The 26,935-nt window shown below is 43.2% G+C and overlaps 1 protein-coding gene across 1 annotated transcript in view; it reads right to left on the reverse strand.

Moving 5' to 3' along the window:
• LOC130360961 (uncharacterized) overlaps nt 1-26,935 on the reverse strand; it is an 87,744-nt gene that overhangs the window by 54,083 nt on the left and 6,726 nt on the right. The window contains exons 3-8 of the mRNA XM_056563517.1: nt 16,214-16,363; nt 15,501-15,661; nt 11,037-11,210; nt 8,736-8,877; nt 5,322-5,506; nt 299-440 (exon numbers count right to left, since the gene is read on the reverse strand). Of these exons, the coding sequence (XP_056419492.1) occupies nt 299-440; nt 5,322-5,506; nt 8,736-8,877; nt 11,037-11,210; nt 15,501-15,661; nt 16,214-16,363 (954 nt within the window). The remainder of the gene's footprint in view (nt 1-298; nt 441-5,321; nt 5,507-8,735; nt 8,878-11,036; nt 11,211-15,500; nt 15,662-16,213; nt 16,364-26,935) is intronic.

Consider the following 26,935-nt stretch of genomic DNA (forward strand, 5'->3'; position numbering starts at 1 on the left):
TTATGGCCATGTCATGTTGTGATCCCCCTAAAGTTAATATAGTTTTTGACACATTAAGGGTGTATACCTTTTTTCTCTGTTAAGGATTTTAAGGATTTACATGATTGATATGGACTGTGGGGCATCCTGTTATGTCTGGAAGAGTTATGTGATGGGTCATGGTACCCTGTAGTTTGGCCATCATAAGTGAATCCTGAAGGGCTGGAATGAATTGGGTGGTCACAAAGTTTTTCATATTGCATTGTCTAATGATTTCTATCACCATATGTCTTATTTCTAGTGTTTATAATAGACTTACCAGCAGAAAACGGCATGAAGGCATCCTTCTTTATAAAATCTCCCTTGGAGTCAAGAAAATGCTGTGGATAGAACTCTTCAGGTTTCTCAAATTGGGTTTTGTCTTTCAATACTGAGGTCAGTAATGGGATTATATAGGTTCCCTGGGGTCAAAAAATAATGTATGTAATTTTCTTCACCATTAAAATTAAGTTATGATAATTTAAGTTTCATTGTAGAACAAACAGCGTCGGGAGCTGGTGATGTCTAGCACGCCCCCTCATGACATCATGCCCCGCCCCCTCAATGCAAGTCTATGGGAGGGGGCGTGGCAATCATTATGCCCCCTCCCATAGACTTGCATTGAGGGGGTGGGGTGTGACATCATGAGGGGGCAAGCTATGACGTCACGAGCTCCCAGTGTCGGCTCCAGTGTTCGGAACAGTTTGTTCCAAACGCTGAGCAGCGGAGTACCCCTTTAAGAAAAAACAGATCATGATCGCTCAATAAATTCTGCCCAATAGAAATCTCAGTTACACTGCATTTGTATAAGGCCTCATGTCATTGCAAAGCCTATATGGTGGAAAACAAAGAGGCTACCGGTCTAGTCATAGGCACTCCACCTGTCACCTTATGGTTTTATGTTGTGATTTTTCAAAAGTGTCTGGGACACGCCCCTTTTTGGCAGCCACACACTTTTCACGTGACTACGCCCCTTTTCAGGTTTTGGAGAGTTAGTTGGGTTGTTTATTTTTATTTTCTTGGTCGCAAATTCTGTCGCAGACACAATTTGTGAGGTAATGTGCCAAATTCTGGCACACTGCGCTACATTTTGATGCACAACCCGACATAACAGGTCAGGTTTGCAATAGTGAATCAGGGTCATAGTGTACAGCCATTAATGGGGTATTCCAGGAATTTCTTTTATTTGACTATGCTACAGGGGCTGTAAAGTTAGTGTAGTTCCTAATATAGTGTCTGTACCTGTGTGTGACGGTTTTCTCACAATTCTTATGTGTTTTTTTACCCCAATATTTATTTTTAACAGCATACAAAATGACTGTTGTCTCAGATTTTTCCCAGGTTGCAATGCGGCCGAGACCTGACTCACTAGTCAGCTGATGACAGGGAGCCTGTCTGCTTCAATGGGTGGAGGGATTGCTTGGTGGGAGAGAGATACATCTGCAACTAATGCAACAGCTGTAGGCACCCTGATTGAAAACCACAGGTCTTGGGAATGGATGCAGCTCATTTATGTTTCAATGGGTGGGGTGGCTGATGTGTGGGAGGGAGGAAAAGAGAATTATGGGATTTGTAGGCAAAAAAGAAACTCAAACAGGAAATACCAGATCACAAAAAGCTAGCCACAGTGTTATGGTAATCTCACAACATAGCCATTTATCCCCAAGACAAGCGCAGATCCTTCCTAAGCATGTCCATTACTGTCTGCCAGGTACGTACTAAAATCACCTTATGGTGGAGAACACCTTTAAGTGTACTTGAGTAAATAGATCATAGATGGGTAGCGTGACAGTAAGTGCCACGAAATACAATGTCCAAATAATACTGCACTACCTACAGTGTATAACATTGCCACCACTGCAACTGCACAATGAAATGAATATACTGACAAGTGACAAAGTAGTAGTGCCACAAAGTGTAAGTACCCCATATAGGACTTACATATTACCAATATACAGTGGTTGGTAATGATTTGTCTGCTAATAATGGGTTAAGAGTAAAGTTTGAATTACATGTCAGTACTTTTAGTAGTTGTGTAAACACATACTCATTGACATGAGCCATGTGTGGTATAAAGAACTGTAGCTAGGCTTTAATTCTCCCAAGGTAAAGATTCACACACACACACACACACACACACACATACACACATACACACACACACACACACACACTCACACATATACACACATACACACATACACACACACACTCACACATATACACACATACACACACATATACATATACACAAACACTCACACACACACACACAAACACACACACATACATACACACACACACACTCACACACACACACAAACACACACACATACATACACACACACATACACACACACACATACATACACACACACATACACACACACATACATACACACACACATACATACACACACACATACAAACACACACACACATACATACACACACACACATACACACACACACATACATGCACACACACACACATACATACACACACACACATACACACACACACATACATGCACACACACACACATACATACACACACACACATACATACATACACATACACACATACATACACACACACATACACACACACTCACGCACACACACACACACACATACACACACAGTACATACACACATACACACACTCACACATATACACACACATACACACACACACGCACACACACATACACACACATACAAACACACTCACACATATACACACACATACACACACACTCACACATATACACACACACATCATGTACATACACACATACTGTACAAACACACGCACACACATACTGTACAAACACATACTGCACACACACACAGCTACAACCCAACAGAATTCCCCCCCCCCTAAAATATAACGTAATGCATTGTACAAGTATATGTCTACAAGTATTAAAAATAGCATCACTATATTGTATATGTAACTAGTACAGCTAGTACTCTACACTCTACACACAACCCCTTAAGGACACAGCTCATTTGAGTCTTAGGCTGGGTTCACACTGTGGAATTTCTGAGCAGAATTTCTTCCGAAGATTGAGCCAGCAGCACTAGGATTGCACAGACTACATTGCCATCCCCATAGATGGCAAGGCATTTCTGAGCAGATCTCCCAAAAGATCCACCCAGAAATGCATTGCAGTCTATGGGGGCAGCAATGCAGTCTGTTCAGTCCTAGCGCCGCCGGCTCCATCTCTGTCAGAAATTCTGCCCAGAAATTCTGCAGTGTGAACCCAGCCTTAACGACACAGGCAGCTTCATATTTGCATTTCCTTTTTTTTCCCAAGCACCTTCTAAGAGCCATAACTCTTTCATATTTCCATCCACAGACCGTATGAGGGCTTTTTTTTTTGTGCGACAATTGTACTTTGTAATAACCTCACTAATTATACCATACAACTAATGGCGGAACCCAAAAAATATTTTTGGGAGGAAAAATTAAGAAGAAAACCGTAATTTATCAAATTTTGGAAGGTTTCGTTTTCACGCTGTATACTTTACAGTAAAAATTCTTTTCTTTATTCTGTGGGTCAATACGATTAAAATGATACCCATGACTGCATTCTTTTCCATTATTGTATCGCTTTTAAAAGAACGCAAACTTTTTTTTTTTTTTTTTTTTTTTAACAGAATACGTCCGGTATGTTTAAAATTGTCCTATTTGACCACCTATAACTTTCTCATTTCTCCATTTACGGGGCTGTATGAGGGCTCATTCTTTTTGCTGCAATTTTTAGTTTGTATTGGTACATCTTTTGTATGTATGTCACTTTTTAATGGCTTTTTAAAAAAAAAAAATGTTTTAACGTTTATGCCGTTCCCCGTACGGGCTCATTAATGCTATATATTCATAGTTTGGATATTTTTACATGCGCCACTACCAAATATGTTTATTCATTTTTTCTTTTTAACGCTTTTTTTTTGGTAAATTAAAAAAGGAGCGGTTTATATTATTGTTAGGGGAGGGGCGTATTCTTTTTTTTTTACTATTTACTTTACATTTTTTAAGTCTCTAAGGGGAACTATTTATAACAATTTTCGTTTGCTAATACTGTTTAGTGCTATGCAGAGGCATAGCACTGTTCAGTATAATCTGCAATCTACTTCTCCGGTCTGAAGAAGATCTCCTGACAGCAGCAGAAGGCAGGTGAGGAGACCTCCGGCCACCAACTTGGCTTATTGGATCCCCGTGGTCGTGCCGCAGGTGATCCGATGAGCCATACCAAGTCCAACGCTGTATTGATCACAGCATCTGAAGGGTTAATGTCGGGCCTCGCTGTTGTCTGCCATTATCAATCCACGGTGGCTCATAGTATGACAGAAATCAGTGACCCGGCGTGAATGAAGAGAGCGCAGCTCCTGCACTCCCGTCATGTACAGGACGTAAATGTTCGTCCTAGTGTGCAAAGTACCAGGGGATCAGGACATACATTTACATGTAATATGACTATATTGTTCATATATACGTATATACACAATAATAGCATCGCTATATGGTAAACATACAGTAGTGCTATACTGCACATATGCACATATATGAATACACACCTACACATAATTAACACAAAAATACACACAAACATGTACAGATATGTGCACATTTACAGAGGTGGCCGCTATAAAACAATATGTGGTGGGTTAATCTGTTTATAGTGGCATTCTACATTATCAGCATAGTCAGTGTATCACAGAAAGTAGGTACAGCAGCAGGGACTCCTGTCTATTGACAAACTCCCTGCTATTGTAGGTACAGTACTGTAGTAAGCGGTGATTTACACAGTAAATTTACACTTGTATGTATCACATCCGCCTGGCACTAAAAGGTGATGGTCCATTGCAGTACCATGATGTCATGCCGCCACACTGTGTTGGTCAGTGGCTAAACCTGTATCTTATCTGTATTTTGGTCATGAACTCCAATTTCTCACCAAAACCAATTCAATACAATATCATAATAAGCTATCGGAATGCTCAGAATGCTTTACTGATACAACAATCACCTATGCCAACACAGACAAACACATTGTGTACATCTCATGAGTGTCACCTAATCATGGTGTTGTAAAAAGCTCTTTCCCCCACAGGTTGTGTGCGGTATTGCAGCTTCATCTCAGCAACATTACGCTGCAATACTGGACACAACTCTTGCACAGCTGTGGCGCCATCCTGGAATAAAGCTGCCATATTCTTGAAATCTTGAACAAAACCTTCAACACTAATATAATTACTATGGGAAATATCTGCACAGTTCAGGCATTTTACTTACTTTTGGAATAAAATATCCTTTAAAGGTCACATCTTTAGCCGTTTCATGACCCAGATTCAGAGGAATAATATCAGAGAACCTCTGGATCTCATGTATTACTGCATTTGTACAGGGCATCTGTCCTCGGTGGCTGTACATGGGCTGTGCCGATCCAATGACTCTTGTAATCTCTTCTTGGACTTTTTCTAGATAAGATATAAACAGTAGCAAAAAAAAATCTGGATGTTCCTAAAGTTTTTGGTGCTTTTTCATGGAGACGTTGTGCAGATGTAAATCACCATCTTCACACGGCACTAACCTGATGTTCCTCTCAGAAGCCCACAAATATCTATTTGGCAGTGAAGCTGTTTCTGCATACAAAGCCCAGGAATGAGACCTCTAATGTAAGTATATGAAACAACCTATAGATTTTACTGAACTCCTTTTCATACAGCTTAGGAGGCAGCAGAATAGAAATTTGGTCACTGTCCCTTAAATCAAAGCTTTTTTTGGTAGAGTTGCTAAATTTGGTAAACTTGAGGTGCTTTAGCACAAGCTTGTAATGAGGCAGATGTTAGAGTTTTCTAGCGCTCAAGTTCTCAATCCGCATTACTATAACTAATGAACAAAGATCTTTTTGGGTTACAAAATAGGACTCCACTTTACTCACTCTTTGGTGACAGAACACTGACATAGCAGACAGGAAATACCAGACCATAGACCCTAAATAGATCAAAGAGGCCCTTGTACAACTTCTCTTCTACTGAAATATAAAATTCTCCCTCTTGTAACGGAAATGTATTAGAATGTTACCTTGCAATGTTGACTGGAACAGGGATAGAGAACAGCAACTTGATGGTAGACTTGACAAGTAACAAGTGGCCTATATGTAAGTTGTAAGATATGCCTGATAATAGCCAGCCTAGACCACTAGGCCAGAACTCCTCTAGACCACTAGGCCAGAACTCCTCTAGACCAATAGGCCAGAACTCCTCAAAACCACTATTCCAGAATTCCTCTAGACCACTAGGCCATAACTCCTCTAGACCACTAGGCCAGAACGCCTCTATACCACTAGGCCAGAATTCCTCTAGACCACTAAGCCAGAACTCCTCTAAACCACTAGGCCAGAATTCCTCTAGACCACTAGGCTAGAACTCCTCTAGACCACTAGGCCAGAACTCCTCTAGACCACTAGGCCAGAACTCCTCTCGACCACTAGGCCAGAATTCCTCAAGACCACTGTTCCAGAACTCCTCTAGACCACTAGGCCAGAACTCCTCTATACCACTAGGACAGAACTCCTCTAGACCACTAGGCCAGGACTCCTCTAAACCACTAGGCCAGAACTCCTCTAGACCACTAGGCCAGAACTCCTCTAGACCACTAGGCCACAACTCCTCTAGACCACTAGGCCACAACTCCTCTAGACCACTAGGCCACAACTCCTCTAGACCACTAGGCCACAACTTCTCACTAACAGGTTTAGGTCCACTCATTATTCCAGAAGAGGTTGGTTGGACTAGGAACTTTTAAAAGCAATGACTGGTCAGGAGTTGACATGTGACCAAACTATGATTCAGCTGTACAATATATGAAGCACTACGAGAAATATTAACATGAAATAAAGGGAACAAAAACACAGTTTTGGCATTCTCCAGTATCTGGGGTGATTTATCAAGGCCCCAATCGACCCATTTTTTATCGTTGCACAGTGTTCACCTTATTGATAATGCGACTTTCGATGTTGTATGTGGCTTTTTGGGTTGGCAAATCTAGTGAACATTTTATTGCCATGATTGTCTAGGCGGACAGTTTATGCAAGTTATGATATGCAGCATTTGCAAAAGTTTCACAGTTTTACGCACCGGCACTCCTGTCTGAACCGGGCTGGAAATAGTGATTTTGATACATACTATGTCTGTAAAGCACAGGGAAAGATGTGTTACTTTGCCAATACAGAAGCAAGGGTACCATAAGTTTTGGACGTTGAACTACAACCACATCTGTTTAATTGTGCACCATATCTTTGTTTATACACCTATATGTGAATATTTATACAGATGGTGATTTGAGATCCATGCAATATCCCTAAAGCACAGAGAAGGAGCATCTGTCATGGGGGATACAGAAGGATATGTTATTTAGGTTTTTAGCTTGTGATTCCGAATACATAATGAATAAGGTTTGATTATAGTTTGTATTACAGGGACAGTCTAACTTTTTTAGTCAGGCACATACAGTAACCTACATGCATAAGATAGCAGGTGGTGGAACAAGTGAGGCTGGGGGCGTTCACAGGGGGCGGCGACATGTTTCACGCTCTATGGCGCTTCATCTGGCCAGCAAAGGCCAGACAAAGGACCGTAGAGCATGAAAAATGTCACCAAAACATGTTTCTGGCCCTTTGAATGCCCCCAGCAACACCTGTTCCACCTCCTGTTCTGTGTGTACCTGTGACATCATTTTCTCTTTACTCTCTCATTTATTTTTCAGGAAACAGGAGACTCCCAGCTGTATTTCCATACTGAGAATCTAACAAATTTGTAAGGGGCGGCAAAAAAAGTCGTAAGGGGCAGCAAAATGTTTTGCGCCCATACAGGCCAGACGAAGGGCCGTAGAGCAAAAAACATGTTGCCAAACATGTCGCCACCCCTGTGAATGCCCCCAGCCTCACCTCTTCCCCCTTCTGATCCCTCTGTCCTTGTTCAAGTGAACTGTTATGTTGTGAATAAAGCCTGAAGTCAGTAGAGTATTTATGGTGAGTGCCTCATCTATCTATCTTTTTTTTTTTTTTATCAACTGGTGCCAGAAAGTTAAACAGATTTGTAAATTACTTTTATTTAAAAATCTTAATCCTTCCGGTACTTATCAGCTACTGTATGCTGAACAGGAAGTTATTTTCTTTTTAAAATCCCTTTCTGTCTCACCACAATGCTCTCTGCTGACACATCTGTCCATATCAGGAACTGTCCAGAGTAGGAGCAAATCCCCATAGCAAACCTCTCCTGCTCTGGACAGTTCCTGACATGGACAGAGGTGTCAGCAGAGAGCACTGTGGTCAGACAGAAAGGAAATTCAAAAAGAAAAGACCTCTGTAGTATACAGCAGCTGATAAGTACTAGAAGGATTAATATTTTTAAATAGAAGTAATTTACAAATCTGGTTAACTTTCTGGCATCAGTTGATTTCATTTTTTTTTTTTTTACCAATGGAGTACCCCTTTAAGTGCATATTGATAATGGATGGTCTGGACTCTTAAGAGGTTAGCACCATCGGACTGTGATAAGTTGTATATACAGGTACCCGTGCTGTCAGCTGGTATACGTTTAAAGGAGGTCTTGATTATTAGAGCTGTGGTGCTGGACCTTAGTTTCTGGAGAGAGTATACATACAGAAACATGTTGTGATATAACCAGGATTTATCTCCCATACCTTGTATTTTTGGATATTTTATCATCAGAAGGAGTCCCCAGCGCAGAGTAGTAGATGTTGTCTCCATTCCTGCTGAAAACAAGTTTCTTACGATTTTTGTTAGATTCTCAGTATGGAAATACAGCTGGGAGTCTCCTGTTTCCTGAATAATAGAGAGTGAAGAGTTAATGATGTTACAATATATTATATTCTTCAGGTACAAGAGTAGAAGCCGTCGCTGTGTTATTTAAGGACCAATTGGATGATGAATATTTTAGACATATTAGGAATCAATGGATGTCTAAAGGAATACAGTTTATTACTGTGTGATTGAATGGGTGCCAAAATAAGTATCTTTGGATGCCCCCTACAGATGAGCCAATTTCTTAAAATTTGTCTCAGTTCCAATTTGTTTGAAATCGCTTAAGATTTGATTTAATCTGAATAATTTCAGTCTGATATAAAATAATCCAATTGTCCTGGAAAGTCATGTATGAAGCTCTGGGGTCTCCTCAGTTTCAGATTTTTACATTAAGTCTATGCATTCTGGGTTTCTAGCAGCAGCAGTACATTATGGAACATGATTGACTAGGCAGGAGATGTCTGGCTGTGTAAGGATATGAGTAGTAGTAGTAATAGTAGTAGAAGTAGTAGGAGTACTGCAGTATGGAACATGATGGACAAGGCAATAGATGTGCGGCTGTTTAGGGGTAGTAGTACCAGTAGTAGTAATAGTAGTAGTACAGTATGTAACTTGATGGACAATGTAGGAGATGCGCAGTTGTATTGTGCTAGCAGTAGAAATAGTAGTAGTAATAGAGGTAGTAGTAATAATAATAGTGGTAGTATTGGTAGTAGCAGTACAGTATGGGATATGATGGACAAGGCAGGAGATGTGTGGCTGTGTAGGGCAAGTAGTAGTACTAGTAGTAGTTGTAGTAATAGCAGTACAGTATGGAACATGATGGACAAGGAAGGAGATGCATGGTTTTATTGGGCTAGTACTAGTATAAGTAGTAATAGTATTAGTATAAGTAGTAGTAGTAAATGCAGTACAGTATAGAACATGATGGACAAGGAAGGAGATGCATTACATGCAGCATTGTGCTAGTAGTAGAAGTAGTAGTTGCAGTAGTAGTAGACGTAGTAGTAGCAGTAGTAGTAGTAGTAGCAGTAGTAATAGTAGTAGTTGTAGTAGAAGTAGTAGTAGTAGTGGTAGTAGCAGTACAGTATGGAATACCATGGACAAGGCCGTAGATGTGCGGCTGTGTAGGGCTAGTAGTAGTTGTAGTAGAAGTAGTTATATCAGTACAGTATGGAACATGATGGACAAGGGAGGAGATGAGTGGTTGCATAGGGCTAGTAGTAGAAATAGTAGTAGAAGTAGTAGTAGTATTAGTAGAAGCGGGGGTAGTAGTAGTAATGGCAGTAGAGTATAGAACTTGATGGACAATGAAGGAGATGCGCAGTAGTAGTAGTAGTAGTAGTAGTACAGTATGGAATACAATGGACAAGGCAGTAGATGTGCGGATGTGCGGCTATGTAGGGCTAGTAGTAGTTATAGTAGTAGTTATAGTAGTGCAGTAGGGAACATGATGGACAAGGAAGAAGATGAGTGGTTGTATAGGGCTAGTGCGCAGTTGTATTGTGCTAGCAGTAGTAGTAGTAGTAGTAGAAGTAGTAGTAGTAGTAGTAGAAGTAGTAGTAGTAGTAGCAGTAAAGTATGGAATATGATGGACAAGGATGGAGATGCGTGGTTGTATATGGCTAGTAGTAGAAGTAGTAATAGTATTAGTAGAAGTGGTAGTAATTGTACTGCAGTATAGAACTTGATGCACAATGAAGGAGATGCGCAGATGTATTGTGCTAGTAGTACAAATAGTAGTAGTAGTAGTAGTAGTAGTAGTAGTAGTAGTAATAGCAATAGAGTATAGGACATGATAAAAAAAAAAGGAAGCAGATGCATGGTTGTATTGGGCTAGTAGTAGTAACAGTAGTATTAATAGTTGCAGTACAGTATGGAACTTGATGGACAAGGCAGGAGATGTGCAGTATTGTAGTGTAGTGCTAGTAGTAGAAGTAGTAGAAGTAGTGGCCGTCATTTTGAGAGATTTATGTGAAAAGAATTGTAAATTAAAAGTTTTTGATTTGCTGCATTCCTGACTTTTTGGTAAGTTCAGAACTAATTTAATCTGTGACAAAAAGAAATTTCCTGTATTATGAGTCATAGTGAAGATCTCTCCCCACTTGTATGGAAAGAATATACTGTATGTGACATTTACCTCCATATTATATCACATGATAACATTGGGTGCACTCTACCTCTTTTTGTCTCACAAGGAACGCGTCAATGAAACTTCTTTGATCGTTTTCATCCAAGTCCTTTAGATGTTCCACAAATGTTCTTCGGATATAGTCATATAATTCCTTAACATTTTTCTTTACTGTTTTTTGACCGCCAGGGATAAACCCAAGGAACGGGAAAAGGTTGAAGAGCTGTTAAAATAATCAAAGCAGTTTGTTATAAGTAGGATGAAGCTCAGCAGTGATAGGCTGATCTTCCTCCCTGCACACCTCACTACGGCAGCCCTGATGTCTTCTCTCGCTCCTCAGGGACAGGAATATTTTAATATGTCTAATATTTTTAGTTAGGCACATACAGTAACATACATGCACTTAAGACTGGGGGCGTTCACAGGGGCAGCAACATGTTTCACGCTTTACGGCACTTTGTCTGGCCCGTACGGGCGAGACGAAGTGCCATAGAGCGTGAAACATATCGCCACCCCTGTGATCGCCCCCAGCCTTAATTGCATGTATGTTACTGTATGTGCCTGACTAAAAATGGGCCGTAGAGCACGAAACATGTCACCGAAACATGTCGCCGCCCCTGTGAACGCCCCCAGCCTCACCTGTTCCCCCTCCTGTTGCCTGTGTACCTGTGATGTCATTTACTCTCTAATTTATTTTTCAGGAAACAGAAGACTTCCAGCTGTATTTCCATATTGAGAATCTAACAAAAGTTGTAAGAGGCGGTGACATGTTTCCCACTCTATGGCGCTTCATCTGGCCCGTACGGGCCAGATGAAGGGCCATAGAGCACAGAACATGTCACCGAAACATGATGCCGCTCCTGTGAAAGCCCCCAGCCTCACCTGTTCGATCTCCTGTGCCCTGTGAACTTGTCACATAATTTAACTTTCTAATTTATTTTTCTGGAAACAGGAGACTCAGACCTGTATTTCCATACTAAGAATCCAACAAAATTTGTTAGGGGCGATGACAAAAGTTGTAAGGGGCAGCTACATGTTTTGCACTCTATGGTGCTTTGTCTGGCCCATACGGGCCAGACGAAGGGCCGTAGAGTGCGAAACATGTCACGGAATCATGTTGCTGCCTCTGTGAACGCCCCCAGTCTCACCTGTTCCACCTCCTGTGGATTTCTTTACTCTCTAATTTATTTTTCAGGAAACAGGAGACTCCCATCTGTATTTCCATACTGAGAATCTAACAAAAGACGTAAGGGGCGGCAACATGTATGTCGCCGAAACATGTCACCATCTCTGAGAACACCCCCAGCCTTACCTGTTCCACCTCCTGTTCCCTGTGTACTTGTGACATTTAATTTTTACTCTGTAATTTTATTTTTCAGGAAAAAGAAGACTCCCAGCTGCATTTCCATACTGAGAATCATAAGGGGAGGCGACAAAAGTGGTAAGGAGAGGCAACATGCTTTGCGCTCTATGACGAAGGGCTGTAGAATGCGAAACATGTCACCGAAACATGTCGCCTCCCCTGTGAATGCCCCCAGCCTCACCTGTTCCATCTACTACTCCCTGTGTACCTGTCATTGTTTAAGTGAACTGTTTTGTCATGAATAAAGCCTTAAGTCATTACAGTATTTATGGTGAGTGCTTCGTCTATCTATCTTAAGTGCATATTTCTTCTGGATGATCTAGACTCTTAGGAAGTTATATATACAGGTACACTTGCTGACATAAGAAACACTATGGAAATTTTTCAAATGAATTATACTTTTGTTTCAATTTATTTTTTGTTTTGTGCACTTTGTTTGCTGTTTTGACTAAAATTCACATCCTTGCTTTTATACATTGAAGGAAATGGCTACTATCATACAGGTGCCAGCTCACCGCTATGAATGACAAGTAAAGCAGTGCAGGGAGCGGAGGCTCGCGCTGCTGCTGCCAATAGCTTACTTGTTATTCATAGCGGTGAGCCGGCATTTGTATATGTATGATGTGAGGGTCAGACATATATCCATATGTCTGACCCCCACAGCATGATATGCAGCTGCTGACCGCTATGAATGACAAACTCTTAGCATCGAGAGCGGGCATCACCCCTCTGCTCCCCCGCTAATAGAGTTTTCATTCATTGGCAGCCAGTGGAGGGAGAAGATGAAGATTAATATGCGCAGCTTGGGGGAGGCAGTATATATATAAATATGCGCAGCGGGAGTCAGTATATGCACAGCGGGGGTCAGTATAGATATATAATCGCGCTGGGGGGGGGCAGTACATTTATTCAAGTGCAGCGGCCACTAAGTTTGATATAGCGCAGCAGGGGGAAAGATATATAGAAACGCTGGAGGGGCCAGATATATACCCCCCCCAGCGATTCTATACATCTTTGCCCACCACAGCGCTTCTATATTAAAACTCTGCCAGGAGCCCGGATTGGCTCCTCGGTCCCGGCCATTCAGGGCTCCTGGTGGGGAACTTAAAAATGAAAGTTTACAGTACATTGCAGGGGATCGGAACATGCCGCCCGCTCCCCTGCTTAATAACATCTGATCGGATCGGGTCTCAGAAGTGAGACCCGGTGCGATCAATCCCTCAGCCCCTCTACTACTACCCCCAACATGGAACAGACCCTGTTTCATGATGGGGGTAGTAGTACAAGCACTAATGTAGTCAGAATTTGCAGAGACTTTTTTCTGTCACACAGAATACATTTTGTGCGACAGAAAGAAAGGGAAATTGGGCGACAGATTAGTAAATCACAAGGGAAAAAAAAGATGAGTACACTGAAAAAGAAAACCTAACCCACACTCCAGTCTTTGTAAATGAGGGCCAATAACTATATTTTTGGTCGAAGAGAGACATTTTTATGGAGTTCCGGATGTCGTATGAATGTTAATTTCATTCTACAGGTCAATTTGATTATGGTGATAGTTTTTGTCGTGTTTAACTTTTTTGTTTTGTTTTTGTTGCCATTTTTTCAAAACTAACTCTTCATTATTTTTCTAATGCTGGACCTGTGTGAGATTTAGCTTTTTGCAGATTGAACATTTCTGATGCCTTTCTGGAAGGTGACCAGAAAACAAACAGCAATTTTGACAGTGTATTTATTTTTTTATGCATATAGCATTTTGACAGTGTATTTAGTTAGTTTTTATGCATTTAGCATTTTATTTTCAGAACATATATATATATATATATATATATATATATATATATATATATTTTATAATTTTAGTAAGTTTGTTCTTTGATACCATTTTCTCTTTTTCCTTGCTGTGAGTATTTATAATGTAATGTTTTAATTCTATATTTGTATAAGGGATGTGGAGGTCTGTATCTATCAAACTAAGTTTTAACCACTTTACAGTTATATTAAATATAGTTCAGCAATGAGCTTTTTAACCTATAAATGACATGATGTTAAAAGGTAAGATTCACTTTAGGGTACATTCACACTGCGGAATTCCAGCTAAATTTCATGAGTGGAATTCCGTGAGTGGAATTCTGCGCATTAAACAATACCATTAGTGTGAATGGGTCTTCCGCAAGACCCGTTCACACTGAGGAATTTCAGCAGCGCAATATTCTGCCGCTGAAATTGTTCCGCACAGAGAATGAACATGTTCATCCTTTGTGTGGAATTCCGCGAGCACTGCATAGCCATCAATGGTGACGTTGCAGTGACAAGTATTTTCGGCACGGCGGCCACCAGGCAGAATCTCTGCTCGCGGAATTCTGTGAGCAGAGATTCTGCAGTGTGAACGTACCCTAAAATAGACTCTGTGTCATTTGTAGATCAATAGTACAAGTGAATATAAGAAACTTTGTAATATATCTTATTAGACAAAAATGCTTCTTTCTCATGTTATCAATCCCTGTTGCTCTAAACTATATACACACAATTTGCTTAAATAGGCATTGTGTCATTTATACAAATTTTGCATAGATCAATAGTGCAAGCAAATAAAAAAAAACTTTTTAATATATCTTATTAAACAAAAATGCTTCTTTCTCGTTATCACCCCTCCCTACTGCTACTCAAATCTTTTCCTCTGAGAATGAGATCAGCTTTGTCCTGTGTATGCACAAGACAAGCAAAAGAAGTCTATGGAGGGGGAGGGGAGCTCTGTCCACCAGCTCTGGGAGAATTGCAAATTAGAGGTAAGGCCTGCGGAGCAGAAATCTACTGGAAAATACCATATACAAGTTATATGGTAATATATAATGGCAATACATTGTGCTGCTCCTCATGTACACACACAGGGCAACACATCCTGAAATGTCACTTGAATTGACAGCTATGCTTTCAGACTGGGTTCATCTATATATAGTATTTTGGTAAGTTTTTGGAACTGATATTGGTCCTCATTTTGGACAGTATTTATGCCAAAACCAAAGTGGGACCAACACAGAGACAAACTACACTATACTATATTTATAAACCTAGCCAAAGATGTTTATGCAAGAATCATTTTCATCAGTAACAAGACAAAAATAAAGAATGTAAAGTCAATGATATTACCGAAACCTTTGGAGATCCTAAAAGTCTAACATTCTCATTTGTCAAACTTAACAGTCTCCTAAATTGGGGGTCATCATAGTCCATTCGATTCCCAAGTAAAATTGCCACAATTATATTGGCCACAGCAGCATTCAGGATCATAAAGTTGTCGAATGGCTTCCCTAAAAAGACAATAATGAACAAATATTAGTAAAACAATGAGAGGCCAATGGAAAACCTGTAACAGGACTCCAACCTATCATGACCCATTCACTGTATATTACTCATGTCTGGTAAAGTGGAGGGGGGGGGGGGTGAAGCTTTCAGCCCCCATGATTAATGTGTGTCTGATGTCTTTTTCCTCAAGTTGTATATTTTTTTTTTTTGGCCATATAAGCAAACTGTAAAAGGGGTTTTCTAGAACTAGAAAAACACAGAGAGAAAATTTATCATTGGAGGTTGAGCTTTTTTTTTTTTTTGCTTAGCTTGTCGCAAATTGACTGTCACAGGTGTGCCTAAGAATAGATTTCTGCAACATTTCATGAGGTCTGAGGATAGGGGATAACTTGACAATCTCTGGAGTACCCCTTTAACACACACAACCTGTAGACTGGCGATGTTCTGTTTTTAAGAAAAAAGCAGCCATTTTTTTTATCACAGACAACCTCTTCAGATATCTTGTTTCATGAGATTCGTTTTCTAATAGTGACAATATTAGGATCATCATACTCTACCTTTAAAGGATGCAAAATGAGTAGTCAAGTAGGCACATTCATCCGCAATTTTCTGTTCTATGGTACTTTTTCCCATTCCAAAATCCCGTAATGTGGTTATTGTGAATCTTCTCATAATCTTCCAGTTTTTGCCATTTGAAAAAGCTATTCCTAAAATATTAAAAATATTAGTACTTTAGAAGTCTACCAAAGAAAATTTTACTTTAAATGGTTACAGGGAGCATTGATGGTCTGTCTTCAGGGGCGGGGCAAGCTCTGTTGTTGTACAATATAGTGTACTCTAGTGTAAACAACACCATGTTCCTTGAGTTCAATATGGGGGGGGGGAGATCATTAATTTAATAACTGCATGCAATCTCCCCTAACTCAATGATACCTGCACCACTTCCACCCCCATGAGGCTGATGTGCCTAATTGGGCATTCGGGCAGGTACAAAACTAAGGTTTTTGGGCAAAAGTTCAGCTAAAACTCCCCATGCCTCACACACCAAAACCCCCCCCCCCCCGCCCTCCCAATTTCCTTTGGGCAACTTTGGGCTGCTTGCCGTTCTCAGCTTGGGCTGTTAGGGTCATGGGCAACTCAACCAACATCAAATAAATATTAACATAACGTACAGTGCCCTAATAAATAACTTTGAAGCAGCCAGATATACAGGGCTAAATACTACTTAGTTATACATTATTTAACAACATCCAGTTCTACGGCAATCAAGGTTATTGTCTACATCCATGGTGGTCTAGGGCAATAATTGGGTTAATAGTTTGGACAGTGAAAGAGTTAATGACAATATTCTAGATGATCAATTAATGTGAATGGGTTAATGTAAGAATGCCTGGTAAGCACAAGCACTTAGTGGCTAAAAGTCAGAATCCCTGGTGGTCCAGGCCATAGAATGCCAATGGTGAAGGGCATTGGAAGGGTTAAAGGAATACTGTAGTGGAAAATAAGTTATTCCCTATGAGATGGATAGGGGATAAGTTATAGATCGCAGGGGTCTAACTGCTGGGATCCCCCACGATCTCCGGTACGGGGCCCCAGCAATCTGCAGGAAGGGGGCCTGTCCGTCCCCAGCATGACGCGGTGGCCGACATGCCCCCCCCCCCATGTATCCCATAGAGACGTGGGGACAGAACGCTCCATCCATGCGGACTGCCGGGGCCCTGACAGAAGATTGTGGGGGAACCCAGCGGTCGGACCCCCCGCGATCTATAACTTATCCCCTGTCATTCTGATAGGGGATAACTTATTTTCCACTACAGTATTCCTTTAAAGCCGCATTCATTATCGGTTGTAACTGCCCCACACTGAACTATCAGACATAAAGGGGTACTCTGGGGGGAAACATTTTTATTTATTTTTTTTAAAATCAACTGGTGCCAGAAAGTTACACAGAATTGTAAATTATTTCTATATAAAAATATTATTCCTTCCAGCACTTATCAGCTGCTGCATGCTCCACAGGAAGTTCTTTTCTTTTTTAATTTATTTTCTGTCTGACCATAGTGCTCTCTGCTGACACCTGTCCATGTCAGGAACTATCCAAAGTAGGAGTAAATCCCCATTGCAAACCTATCCTTCTCTAAACAGTTCCTTAGATAGACAGAGGTGTCAGCAGAGAGCATTGTGGTCAGACAGAAAATAAATTAAAAAATAAAAGAACTTCCTGTGGAGCATACAGCAGCTGATAAGTGCTGGAAAGATTAAGATTTTTGAATAGAAGTATTTTACAAATCTGTTTAATTTTCTGGCACCAGTTGATTTAAAATAAAATTGTTTTCCACCAGAGTACCCCTTTAAAACCGCAACTATTCTGCTGACCAGTCAGATAGACAAAACAGCCAAGTCATGTTCATTGAGAGATATCTTTCCCAAAGATATTGGGTTTTAAAGCAAGTCATGTATGGATTGTGGACACCATATATTTAATCTACCTAAGGCATTAAATTACCTTGAATTTAAACTATAACAGCAGATACTTACAATGTGGTATAATGTGAGCAAAAGTGCTGACCATTGTATACATTGACAATTCATTACACATCGGAGAGCCAAAGGTCAGCAACTAGAAATTAGTGAATTTTTGAAAAATTTGATTTGCCAAATTTTCTGGAACAATTTTCTGGCTACAGAGAGCCTCAATAGGGGTGTAGAACACTTTTCCTTGTCAAAACACTCATAGGGAGTTTGCTGTGTTAGTGAAATAATACTGTTATTCAGTATGACATGCGGATTACTGGCGTCACTAATAGAATCCCTGCCGCAGAGCGTCTGGATGTGGTAGCAGGGAGACCGTATGGCATCACAATTGAAGAGATTAAAGAGATTTTTTATGTAATTTTTATTTAATTAAATTTTAATTTATATACATTTTTTTAAATCCTTTTTTGAGGACCCATTCTGGTGAGCCCATCCAGCTGGCGGTTCGCCGCGAGGCGAGCTACCATCAGTTCCAGCCCATGCCTCTCAGCTGCAGTCTTACTCTGTGTGGAACTGCAAATTTCAATTAATCAGTTATGGTTCATTGTTATCGCTCCAACCTATTTCATTGGATGCTTGTGGTAATTACAGAGGTAATATATGACGACAACCATGAGGCCTCAGTCTTGAAAAGTTTACATGGATTTTTTTCATTTAAATAGAAATGTCGCATAGATTCACAAGTTTAATGTGCCAGCAGCATGAGGAGATCATGTGGCGGCACAATGAAAGAGCCTGGTAATAGGAATGAGCAAACTTTAAATTCTTTTTTGAGGACCCATTGAAAGGCAAGTCTGGTGCCAGCAGCCACAGTAATTCCAGCTCCAATAGTGTATATCTGCTGCAGTGTAAACTATGGAAAAGCTCCTAGTTGTATCTTAAAATTGAGCTGGCGTTCCGCTGCGGGGCCAGCTACCACCTGTCCCAGCCCCTGCCTCTCAGCGCACCCCCTTGCTCTGAGTGTCCACTTGAAAAATGGAGGGACTGCAGTACCAGCAACTTGGAAAGGAGCATATTCAGCTTCTATGCTATTGGATAAGTGGGCACATAAAGCTAGAAGTGGCTACAGTGTAAAAGCTCGTACTTGTATCTCATGACGACCATAGAGCCCCAGTCTTGAAAAGATGACATCAATATTTTTAATTAAAATTTAAGAATTTGATTAGATTCACAAGTTTAATGTCCCGCGTGCCCAAAGCGTTTACTTTCATCTAATACTGGCATGTCTGTGGATTCTGAGTTAGGTGCTGGACTAGATGCACTCATTCATATCACACTATAATCATTATTTTTGCAACATGTTTTACTACTTCACTTATTTTTTACACATACATATGTGTAAATACACTTATATTGATACACTTATATGCACTTATATGCATATGCATACATGCACTTTATTCATTATGTATTCATGTTTCACGTTCATCTTAAATCTATTACTATGTAGTATCATCATTATACCTTACCTTGCGTCCTTATTGTGCGTTTCACGTTTTCATCTGCATGACCACTTTATTTTATTTTGGGCACTTTGCACTTTTTTGTCTTCACTATATGTGGTTTGTGCTGTCCATTCTTTAAATTGAGTGCTCCTAATACTATTATTACCAGTATGCTTGCGCCCGTTGAGTACGGGCTGATTCTTTCCACGCATGCCCAGTGTTTTACGCCGAGCGCTCCGGGTCCCCGCTCCTCCCCGGAGCGCTCGCAACATCCTCGCATTTGCAGCGCCCCGGTCAGACCTGCTGACCGGGTGAGCTGCAATACCTCTCTCAGCCGGGATGCGATTCGCGATGCGGGAGGCGCCCGCTCGCGATGCGCATCCCGGCTCCCGTACCTGAGTCGCTCTCCGTCGGTCTTGTCCCGGCGCGCGCGGCCCCGCTCCTTAGGGCGCGCGCGCGCCGGGTCTCTGCAATTTAAAGGGCCACTGCGCCACTGATTGGCGCAGCAGGCTTAATTAGTGTGTTCACCTGTGCACTCCCTATTTATACCTCACTTCCCCTGCACTCCCTCGCCGGATCTGGATGCCATTGTGCCAGTGAAAGCGTTTCCTTGTATGTTCCTAGCCTGTGTTCCAGACCTTCTGCCGTTGCCCCTGACTACGATCCTTGCTGCCTGCCCTGACCTTCTGCTACATCCGACCTTGCTCTTGTCTACTCCCTTGTACCGCGCCTATCTTCAGCAGTCAGAGAGGTTGAGCCGTTGCTGGTGGATACGACCTGGTTGCTACCGCCGCTGTAAGACCATCCCGCTTTGCGGCGGGCTCTGGTGAATACCAGTAGCAACTTAGAACCGGTCCACCAACACGGTCCACGCCAATCCCTCTCTGGCACAGAGGATCCACCTCCAGCCAGCCGAATCGTGACAGTAGATCCGGCCATGGATCCCGCTGAAGTCCCACTGCCAGTTGTCGCCGACCTCACCACGGTGGTCGCCCAGCAGTCGCAACAGATAGCGCAACAAGGCCACCAGCTGTCTCAACTGACCGTGATGCTACAGCAGCTATTACCACAGCTTCAGCAACAATCTCCTCCGCCAGCTCCTGCACCTCCTCCGCAGCGAGTGGCCACTTCCGGCCTACGATTATCCTTGCCGGATAAGGTTGATGGGGACCCTAAGTTTTGCCGTGGCTTTCTTTCGCAATGTTCCCTGCACTTGGAGATGATGTCGGACCAGTTTCCTACTGAAAGGTCTAAGGTGGCTTTCGTAGTCAGCCTTCTGTCTGGGAAAGCTCTGTCATGGGCCACACCGCTCTGGGACCGCAATGACCCTGTCACTGCCTCTGTACACTCCTTCTTCACGGAGATTCGAAGTGTCTTCGAGGAACCTGCCCGAGCCTCTTCTGCTGAGACTGCCCTGCTGAACCTGGTCCAGGGTAATTCTTCTGTTGGCGAGTACGCCATCCAATTCCGTACTCTTGCCTCCGAATTATCCTGGAATAATGAGGCCCTCTGCGCGACCTTTAAAAAAGGCCTATCCAGCAACATTAAAGATGTGCTGGCCGCACGAGAAATTCCTGCTAACCTGCATGAACTTATTCATCTTGCCACCCGCATTGACATGCGTTTTTCCGAAAGGCGTCAGGAGCTCCGCCAGGATATGGACTTTGTTCGCACAAGGCGGTTTCTCTCCCCGGCTCCTCTCTCCTCTGGTCCTCTGCAATCCGTCCCTGTGCCTCCCGCCGTGGAGGCTATGCAAGTTGACCGGTCGCGCTTGACACCTCAAGAGAGGACACGACGCCGCATGGAGAATCTGTGCCTGTACTGTGCCAGTACCGAACACTTCCTGAAGGATTGTCCTATCCGTCCTCCCCGCCTGGAAAGACGTACGCTGACTCCGCACAAAAGTGAGACAGTTCTTGATGTCAACTCTGCTTCTCCACGCCTTACTGTGCCTGTGCGGATATCTTCCTCTACCTTCTCCTTCTCTGCTATGGCCTTCTTGGATTCTGGATCTGCAGGAAATTTTATTTTGGCCTCTCTCATCAACAGGTTCAACATCCCGGTGACCAGTCTCGCCAGACCCCTCTACATCAATTCTGTTAACAATGAAAGATTGGACTACACCGTGCGTTACCGCACGGAACCTCTCCTAATGTGCATCGGACCTCATCATGAAAAAAATGAATTTTTGGTCCTCTCCAACTGCACTTCTGAAATTCTTCTTGGATTACCGTGGCTTCAACGCCATTCCCCAACCCTTGATTGGTCCACAGGAGAAATCAAGAACTGGGGTACTTCTTGTCTCAAGGACTGTCTTAAATCGGTTCCCAGTACTCCCTGCCGTGACCCTGTGGTTCCCCCTGTATCTGGTCTTCCTAAGGCTTATATGGACTATGCTGACGTCTTTTGCAAGAAGCAAGCTGAGACTTTACCTCCTCACAGGCCTTATGACTGTCCTATTGACCTCCTCCCGGGTACTACTCCACCCCGGGGCAGAAACTATCCTCTGTCTGCTCCAGAGACTCTAGCCATGTCGGAGTACATCCAGGAAAATTTAAAAAAGGGGTTTATCCGTAAATCCTCCTCTCCTGCCGGAGCTGGATTTTTTTTTTGTGTTCAAAAAAGATGGCTCCCTACGTCCTTGCATTGATTACCGCGGACTTAATAAAATCACGGTAAAAAAACGCTACCCCTTACCTCTTATATCGGAACTCTTTGATCGCCTACAAGGTGCCCACATCTTTACCAAACTGGACTTAAGAGGGGCTTATAATCTCATCCGCATCAGGGAGGGGGACAAATGGAAGACTGCATTTAACACCAGAGATGGACACTTTGAGTATCTGGTCATGCCCTTTGGCCTGTGCAACGCCCCTGCCGTCTTCCAAGACTTTGTTAATGAAATTTTTAGTGATCTCTTATATTCCTGTGTTGTGGTTTATCTGGACGATATTCTGATTTTTTCTGCCAACTTAGAAGAACACCGCCAGCATGTCCGCATGGTTCTTCAGAGACTTCGGGACAATCAACTTTATGCCAAAATGGAGAAATGTCTCTTTGAATGTCAATCTCTTCCTTTCCTAGGATACTTGGTCTCTGGCCAGGGACTACAAATGGACCCAGATAAACTCTCTGCCGTCTTAGATTGGCCACGCCCCTCCGGACTCCGTGCTATCCAACGTTTTTTGGGGTTCACCAATTATTACAGACAATTTATTCCACACTTTTCCACTATTGTGGCTCCTATCGTGGCTTTAACAAAAAAAATGCCAATCCCAAGTCCTGGTCTCCCCAAGCGGAAGACGAATTTAAACATCTCAAGTCTGCCTTTTCTTCTGCCCCCGTGCTCTCCAGACCTGACCCATCTAAACCCTTCCTATTGGAGGTAGATGCCTCCTCAGTGGGAGCTGGAGCTGTCCTTCTACAAAAAAATTCTTCCAGGCATGCTGTTACTTGTGTTTTTTTTTCTAGGACCTTCTCTCCAGCGGAGAGAAATTACTCCATCGGGGATCGAGAACTACTGGCCATTAAATTGGCGCTTGAGGAATGGAGGCATCTGCTGGAGGGATCAAAATTTCCAGTTATCATATACACTGATCACAAGAATCTCTCCTATCTCCAGTCTGCCCAACGACTGAACCCTCGCCAGGCCAGGTGGTCGTTGTTCTTTGCCCGTTTTAACTTTGAAATTCATTTTCGCCCTGCTGACAAGAACATTAGGGCCGATGCCCTCTCTCGTTCTTCTGATGCCTCTGAAGTAGAGGTCTCTCCACAACACATCATTCCTCCGGACTGTCTGATCTCCACTTCTCCAGCCTCCATCAGACAAACTCCTCCAGGGAAGACCTTCGTTTCTCCACGTCAGCGTCTCGGGGTTCTCAAATGGGGACACTCCTCCCACCTCGCAGGCCATGCGGGCATCAAAAAATCCTTGCAACTCATCTCTCGTTTTTATTGGTGGCCGACTCTGGAGACGGATGTTGTTGATTTTGTGCGGGCCTGTACTGTCTGTGCCCGGGATAAGACTCCTCGCCAGAAGCCTGCTGGCCTCCTTCACCCTCTGCCTGTCCCCGAACAGCCTTGGTCACAGATTGGTATGGACTTTATTACAGACTTGCCCTCATCCCGTGGCAACACAGTTGTTTGGGTGGTCGTTGATCGATTTTCCAAGATGGCACATTTTATACCTCTTCCTGGTCTTCCTTCAGCGCCTCAGTTGGCAAAGCAATTTTTTGTACACATTTTTCGCCTTCACGGTTTGTCCACGCATATTGTCTCGGATAGAGGCGTCCAATTCGTGTCTAAATTCTGGAGGGCCCTCTGTAAACAGCTCAAGATTAAATTAAACTTCTCTTCTTCTTATCATCCCCAATCCAATGGGCAAGTAGAAAGAATTAACCAGGTCCTGGGTGACTATTTACGGCATTTTGTTTCCTCCCGCCAGGATGACTGGGCAGATCTTCTACCATGGGCCGAATTCTCATACAACTTCAGAGTCTCCGAATCTTCTGCTAAGTCCCCATTTTTCGTGGTGTACGGCCGTCACCCTCTTCCCCCCCTCCCTACTCCCTTGCCCTCTGGTTTGCCCGCTGTGGATGAAGTGACTCGTGATCTTTCCACCATATGGAAAGAGACCCAAAATTCTCTTTTACAGGCTTCATCCCGCATGAAAAGGTTTGCCAATAAGAAAAGAAGAACTCCCCCCATTTTTGCTCCCGGAGACAAGGTATGGCTCTCCGCTAAATATGTCCGCTTTCGTGTCCCCAGTTACAAACTGGGACCACGCTATCTTGGTCCTTTCAAAGTCTTGTGCCAGATTAACCCTGTCTCTTACAAACTCCTTCTTCCTCCTTCTCTTCGTATTCCCAATGCCTTCCATGTCTCTCTCCTTAAACCCCTCATCATTAACCGCTTCTCTCCCAAACTTGTTTCTCCCACTCCTGTTTCCGGTTCTTCTGACGTCTTCTCCGTGAAGGAGATTCTGGCCTCCAAGACGGTAAGAGGAAAAAAAATGTTCTTGGTGGATTGGGAAGGCTGTGGCCCAGAAGAGAGATCCTGGGAACCTGAGGACAACATCCTAGACAAAAGTCTTATCCTCAGGTTCTCAGGCTCCAAGAAGAGGGGGAGACCCAAGGGGGGGGGGGGGGTACTGTTACGCCGAGCGCTCCGGGTCCCCGCTCCTCCCCGGAGCGCTCGCAACATCCTCGCATTTGCAGCGCCCCGGTCAGACCTGCTGACCGGGTGCGCTGCAATACCTCTCTTAGCCGGGATGCGATTCGCGATGCGGGAGGCGCCCGCTCGCGATGCGCATCCCGGCTCCCGTACCTGACTCGCTCTCCGTCGGTCTTGTCCCGGCGCGCGCGGCCCCGCTCCTTAGGGCGCGCGCGCGCCGGGTCTCTGCAATTTAAAGGGCCACTGCACCACTGATTGGCGCAGCAGGCTTAATTAGTGTGTTCACCTGTGCACTCCCTATTTATACCTCACTTCCCCTGCACTCCCTCGCCGGATCTTGTTGCCATTGAGCCAGTGAAAGCGTTTCCTTGTATGTTCCTAGCCTGTGTTCCAGACCTTCTGCCGTTGCCCCTGACTACGATCTTTGCTGCCTGCCCTGACCTTCTGCTACGTCCGACCTTGCTCTTGTCTACTCCCTTGTACCGCGCCTATCTTCAGCAGTCAGAGAGGTTGAGCCGTTGCTGGTGGATACGACCTGGTTGCTACCGCCGCTGCAAGACCATCCCGCTTTGCGGCGGGCTCTGGTGAATACCAGTAGCAACTTAGAACCGGTCCACCAACACGGTCCACGCCAATCCCTCTCTGGCACAGAGGATCCACCTCCAGCCAGCCGAATCGTGACACCCAGCTTATTAATTAGTCTGCGCATGCGTTGGATATTACCTTGCCAATTACAGCTTCTTGTGTTTACTGCGCGTGCGCCCACTACCATCGTGGTGACGTCAATATGTACGCACCCCTGGGGTTCCGTGCGCATGCGCAGGTGAACACAAGATGGCGCAGACCTTTACAGGCCACGTGAACAGCGCGCACAGCTGCACCAGGTATTTTATTCATATAGAACCTTTTCTTATTGGTTGATACCATGTATATAAACTTCCGTTTACGCTCCATGAGACACTCCCTGAGAAAGCGAGCGAAACAACATAGGGGTAGGCTCCTGACTCATGTTAGTATAGCTAGGTGTCAGATGGCTAGATGCATGGACAGTTTCATTTGATTATTTCTGTCACACTGACAACCGATGTTCCAACTCTTATTGAGGTGGTTTCTTTCCCCTCAGACTTGTATGGTAAACATCCTTGTCTCCCTGTATTCATACTGCCAATAGTACTTGTCAAATGACACTTTACATGCTATGCTTTTGAATATGTCCTTCTTGTTTACATTAGTTTACTGAGATTTTTATAGGTGTATACCTATACATATGCATTGTGGTTCTTTTTAAGTCCACCTCTTACTGAGTATCTTACTGAGTATCATATGTTTATATCTATATGTTATCCTATGTGCTGATTTGATGACAATATTTGATCTCTATGTCTTGAGTTTTTTTCTTTCTGGCTGCTGCTGATTTTTTGTCATGTTTTATTCTATTTGGTAACAATAAAGATTTATATTTATTCATTATATATTGTGTCAGTGTGTCAGTTTGGTGCATCCCGATAGGTTTTCTTTAATCTAATACTGTATGACCACAAAACCCAATATAACAAGGAGTGACATGTCGTCACAATGACAGAGCCTAGAGGTGGCAGCAGCCTGACGAGGCCATTGGGCCTCACAATAGAAAAGATTAAAGATATTTTGTAAAGTTTAAATTGAAGATTTAAAATAGATTAACATTTTATAAGTTTAATTTAAGGTGCCAACAGCATGAGTGTCACGATTCGGCTGGCAGGAGGTGGATCCTCTGTGCCAGAGAGGGATTGGCGCGGACCGTGTCGGTGGACCGGTTCTAAGTTGCTACTGGTATTCACCAGAGCCCGCCGCAAAGCGGGATGGTCTTGCAGCGGCGGTAGCAACCAAGTCGTATCCACCGGCAACGGCTCAACCTCTCTGACTGCTGAGATAGGCGCGGTACAAGGGAGTAGACAAGAGCAAGGTCAGACGTAGCAGAAGGTCGGGACAGGCGGCAAGGTTCGTAGTCAAGGTGGGACAGCAGCAGGTCTGGAACACAGTATTGGTAACACAGTAAAGCTTTCACAAGGCACAAGGCAACAAGATCCGGCAAGGGAGTGCAGGGGAAGTGAGCATAAGTAGGGCAAGGAACAGGTGCAGCTAATC

This window comes from Hyla sarda, chromosome 3, assembly GCF_029499605.1.
Source record: "Hyla sarda isolate aHylSar1 chromosome 3, aHylSar1.hap1, whole genome shotgun sequence".
Taxonomy (NCBI): domain Eukaryota; kingdom Metazoa; phylum Chordata; class Amphibia; order Anura; family Hylidae; genus Hyla; species Hyla sarda.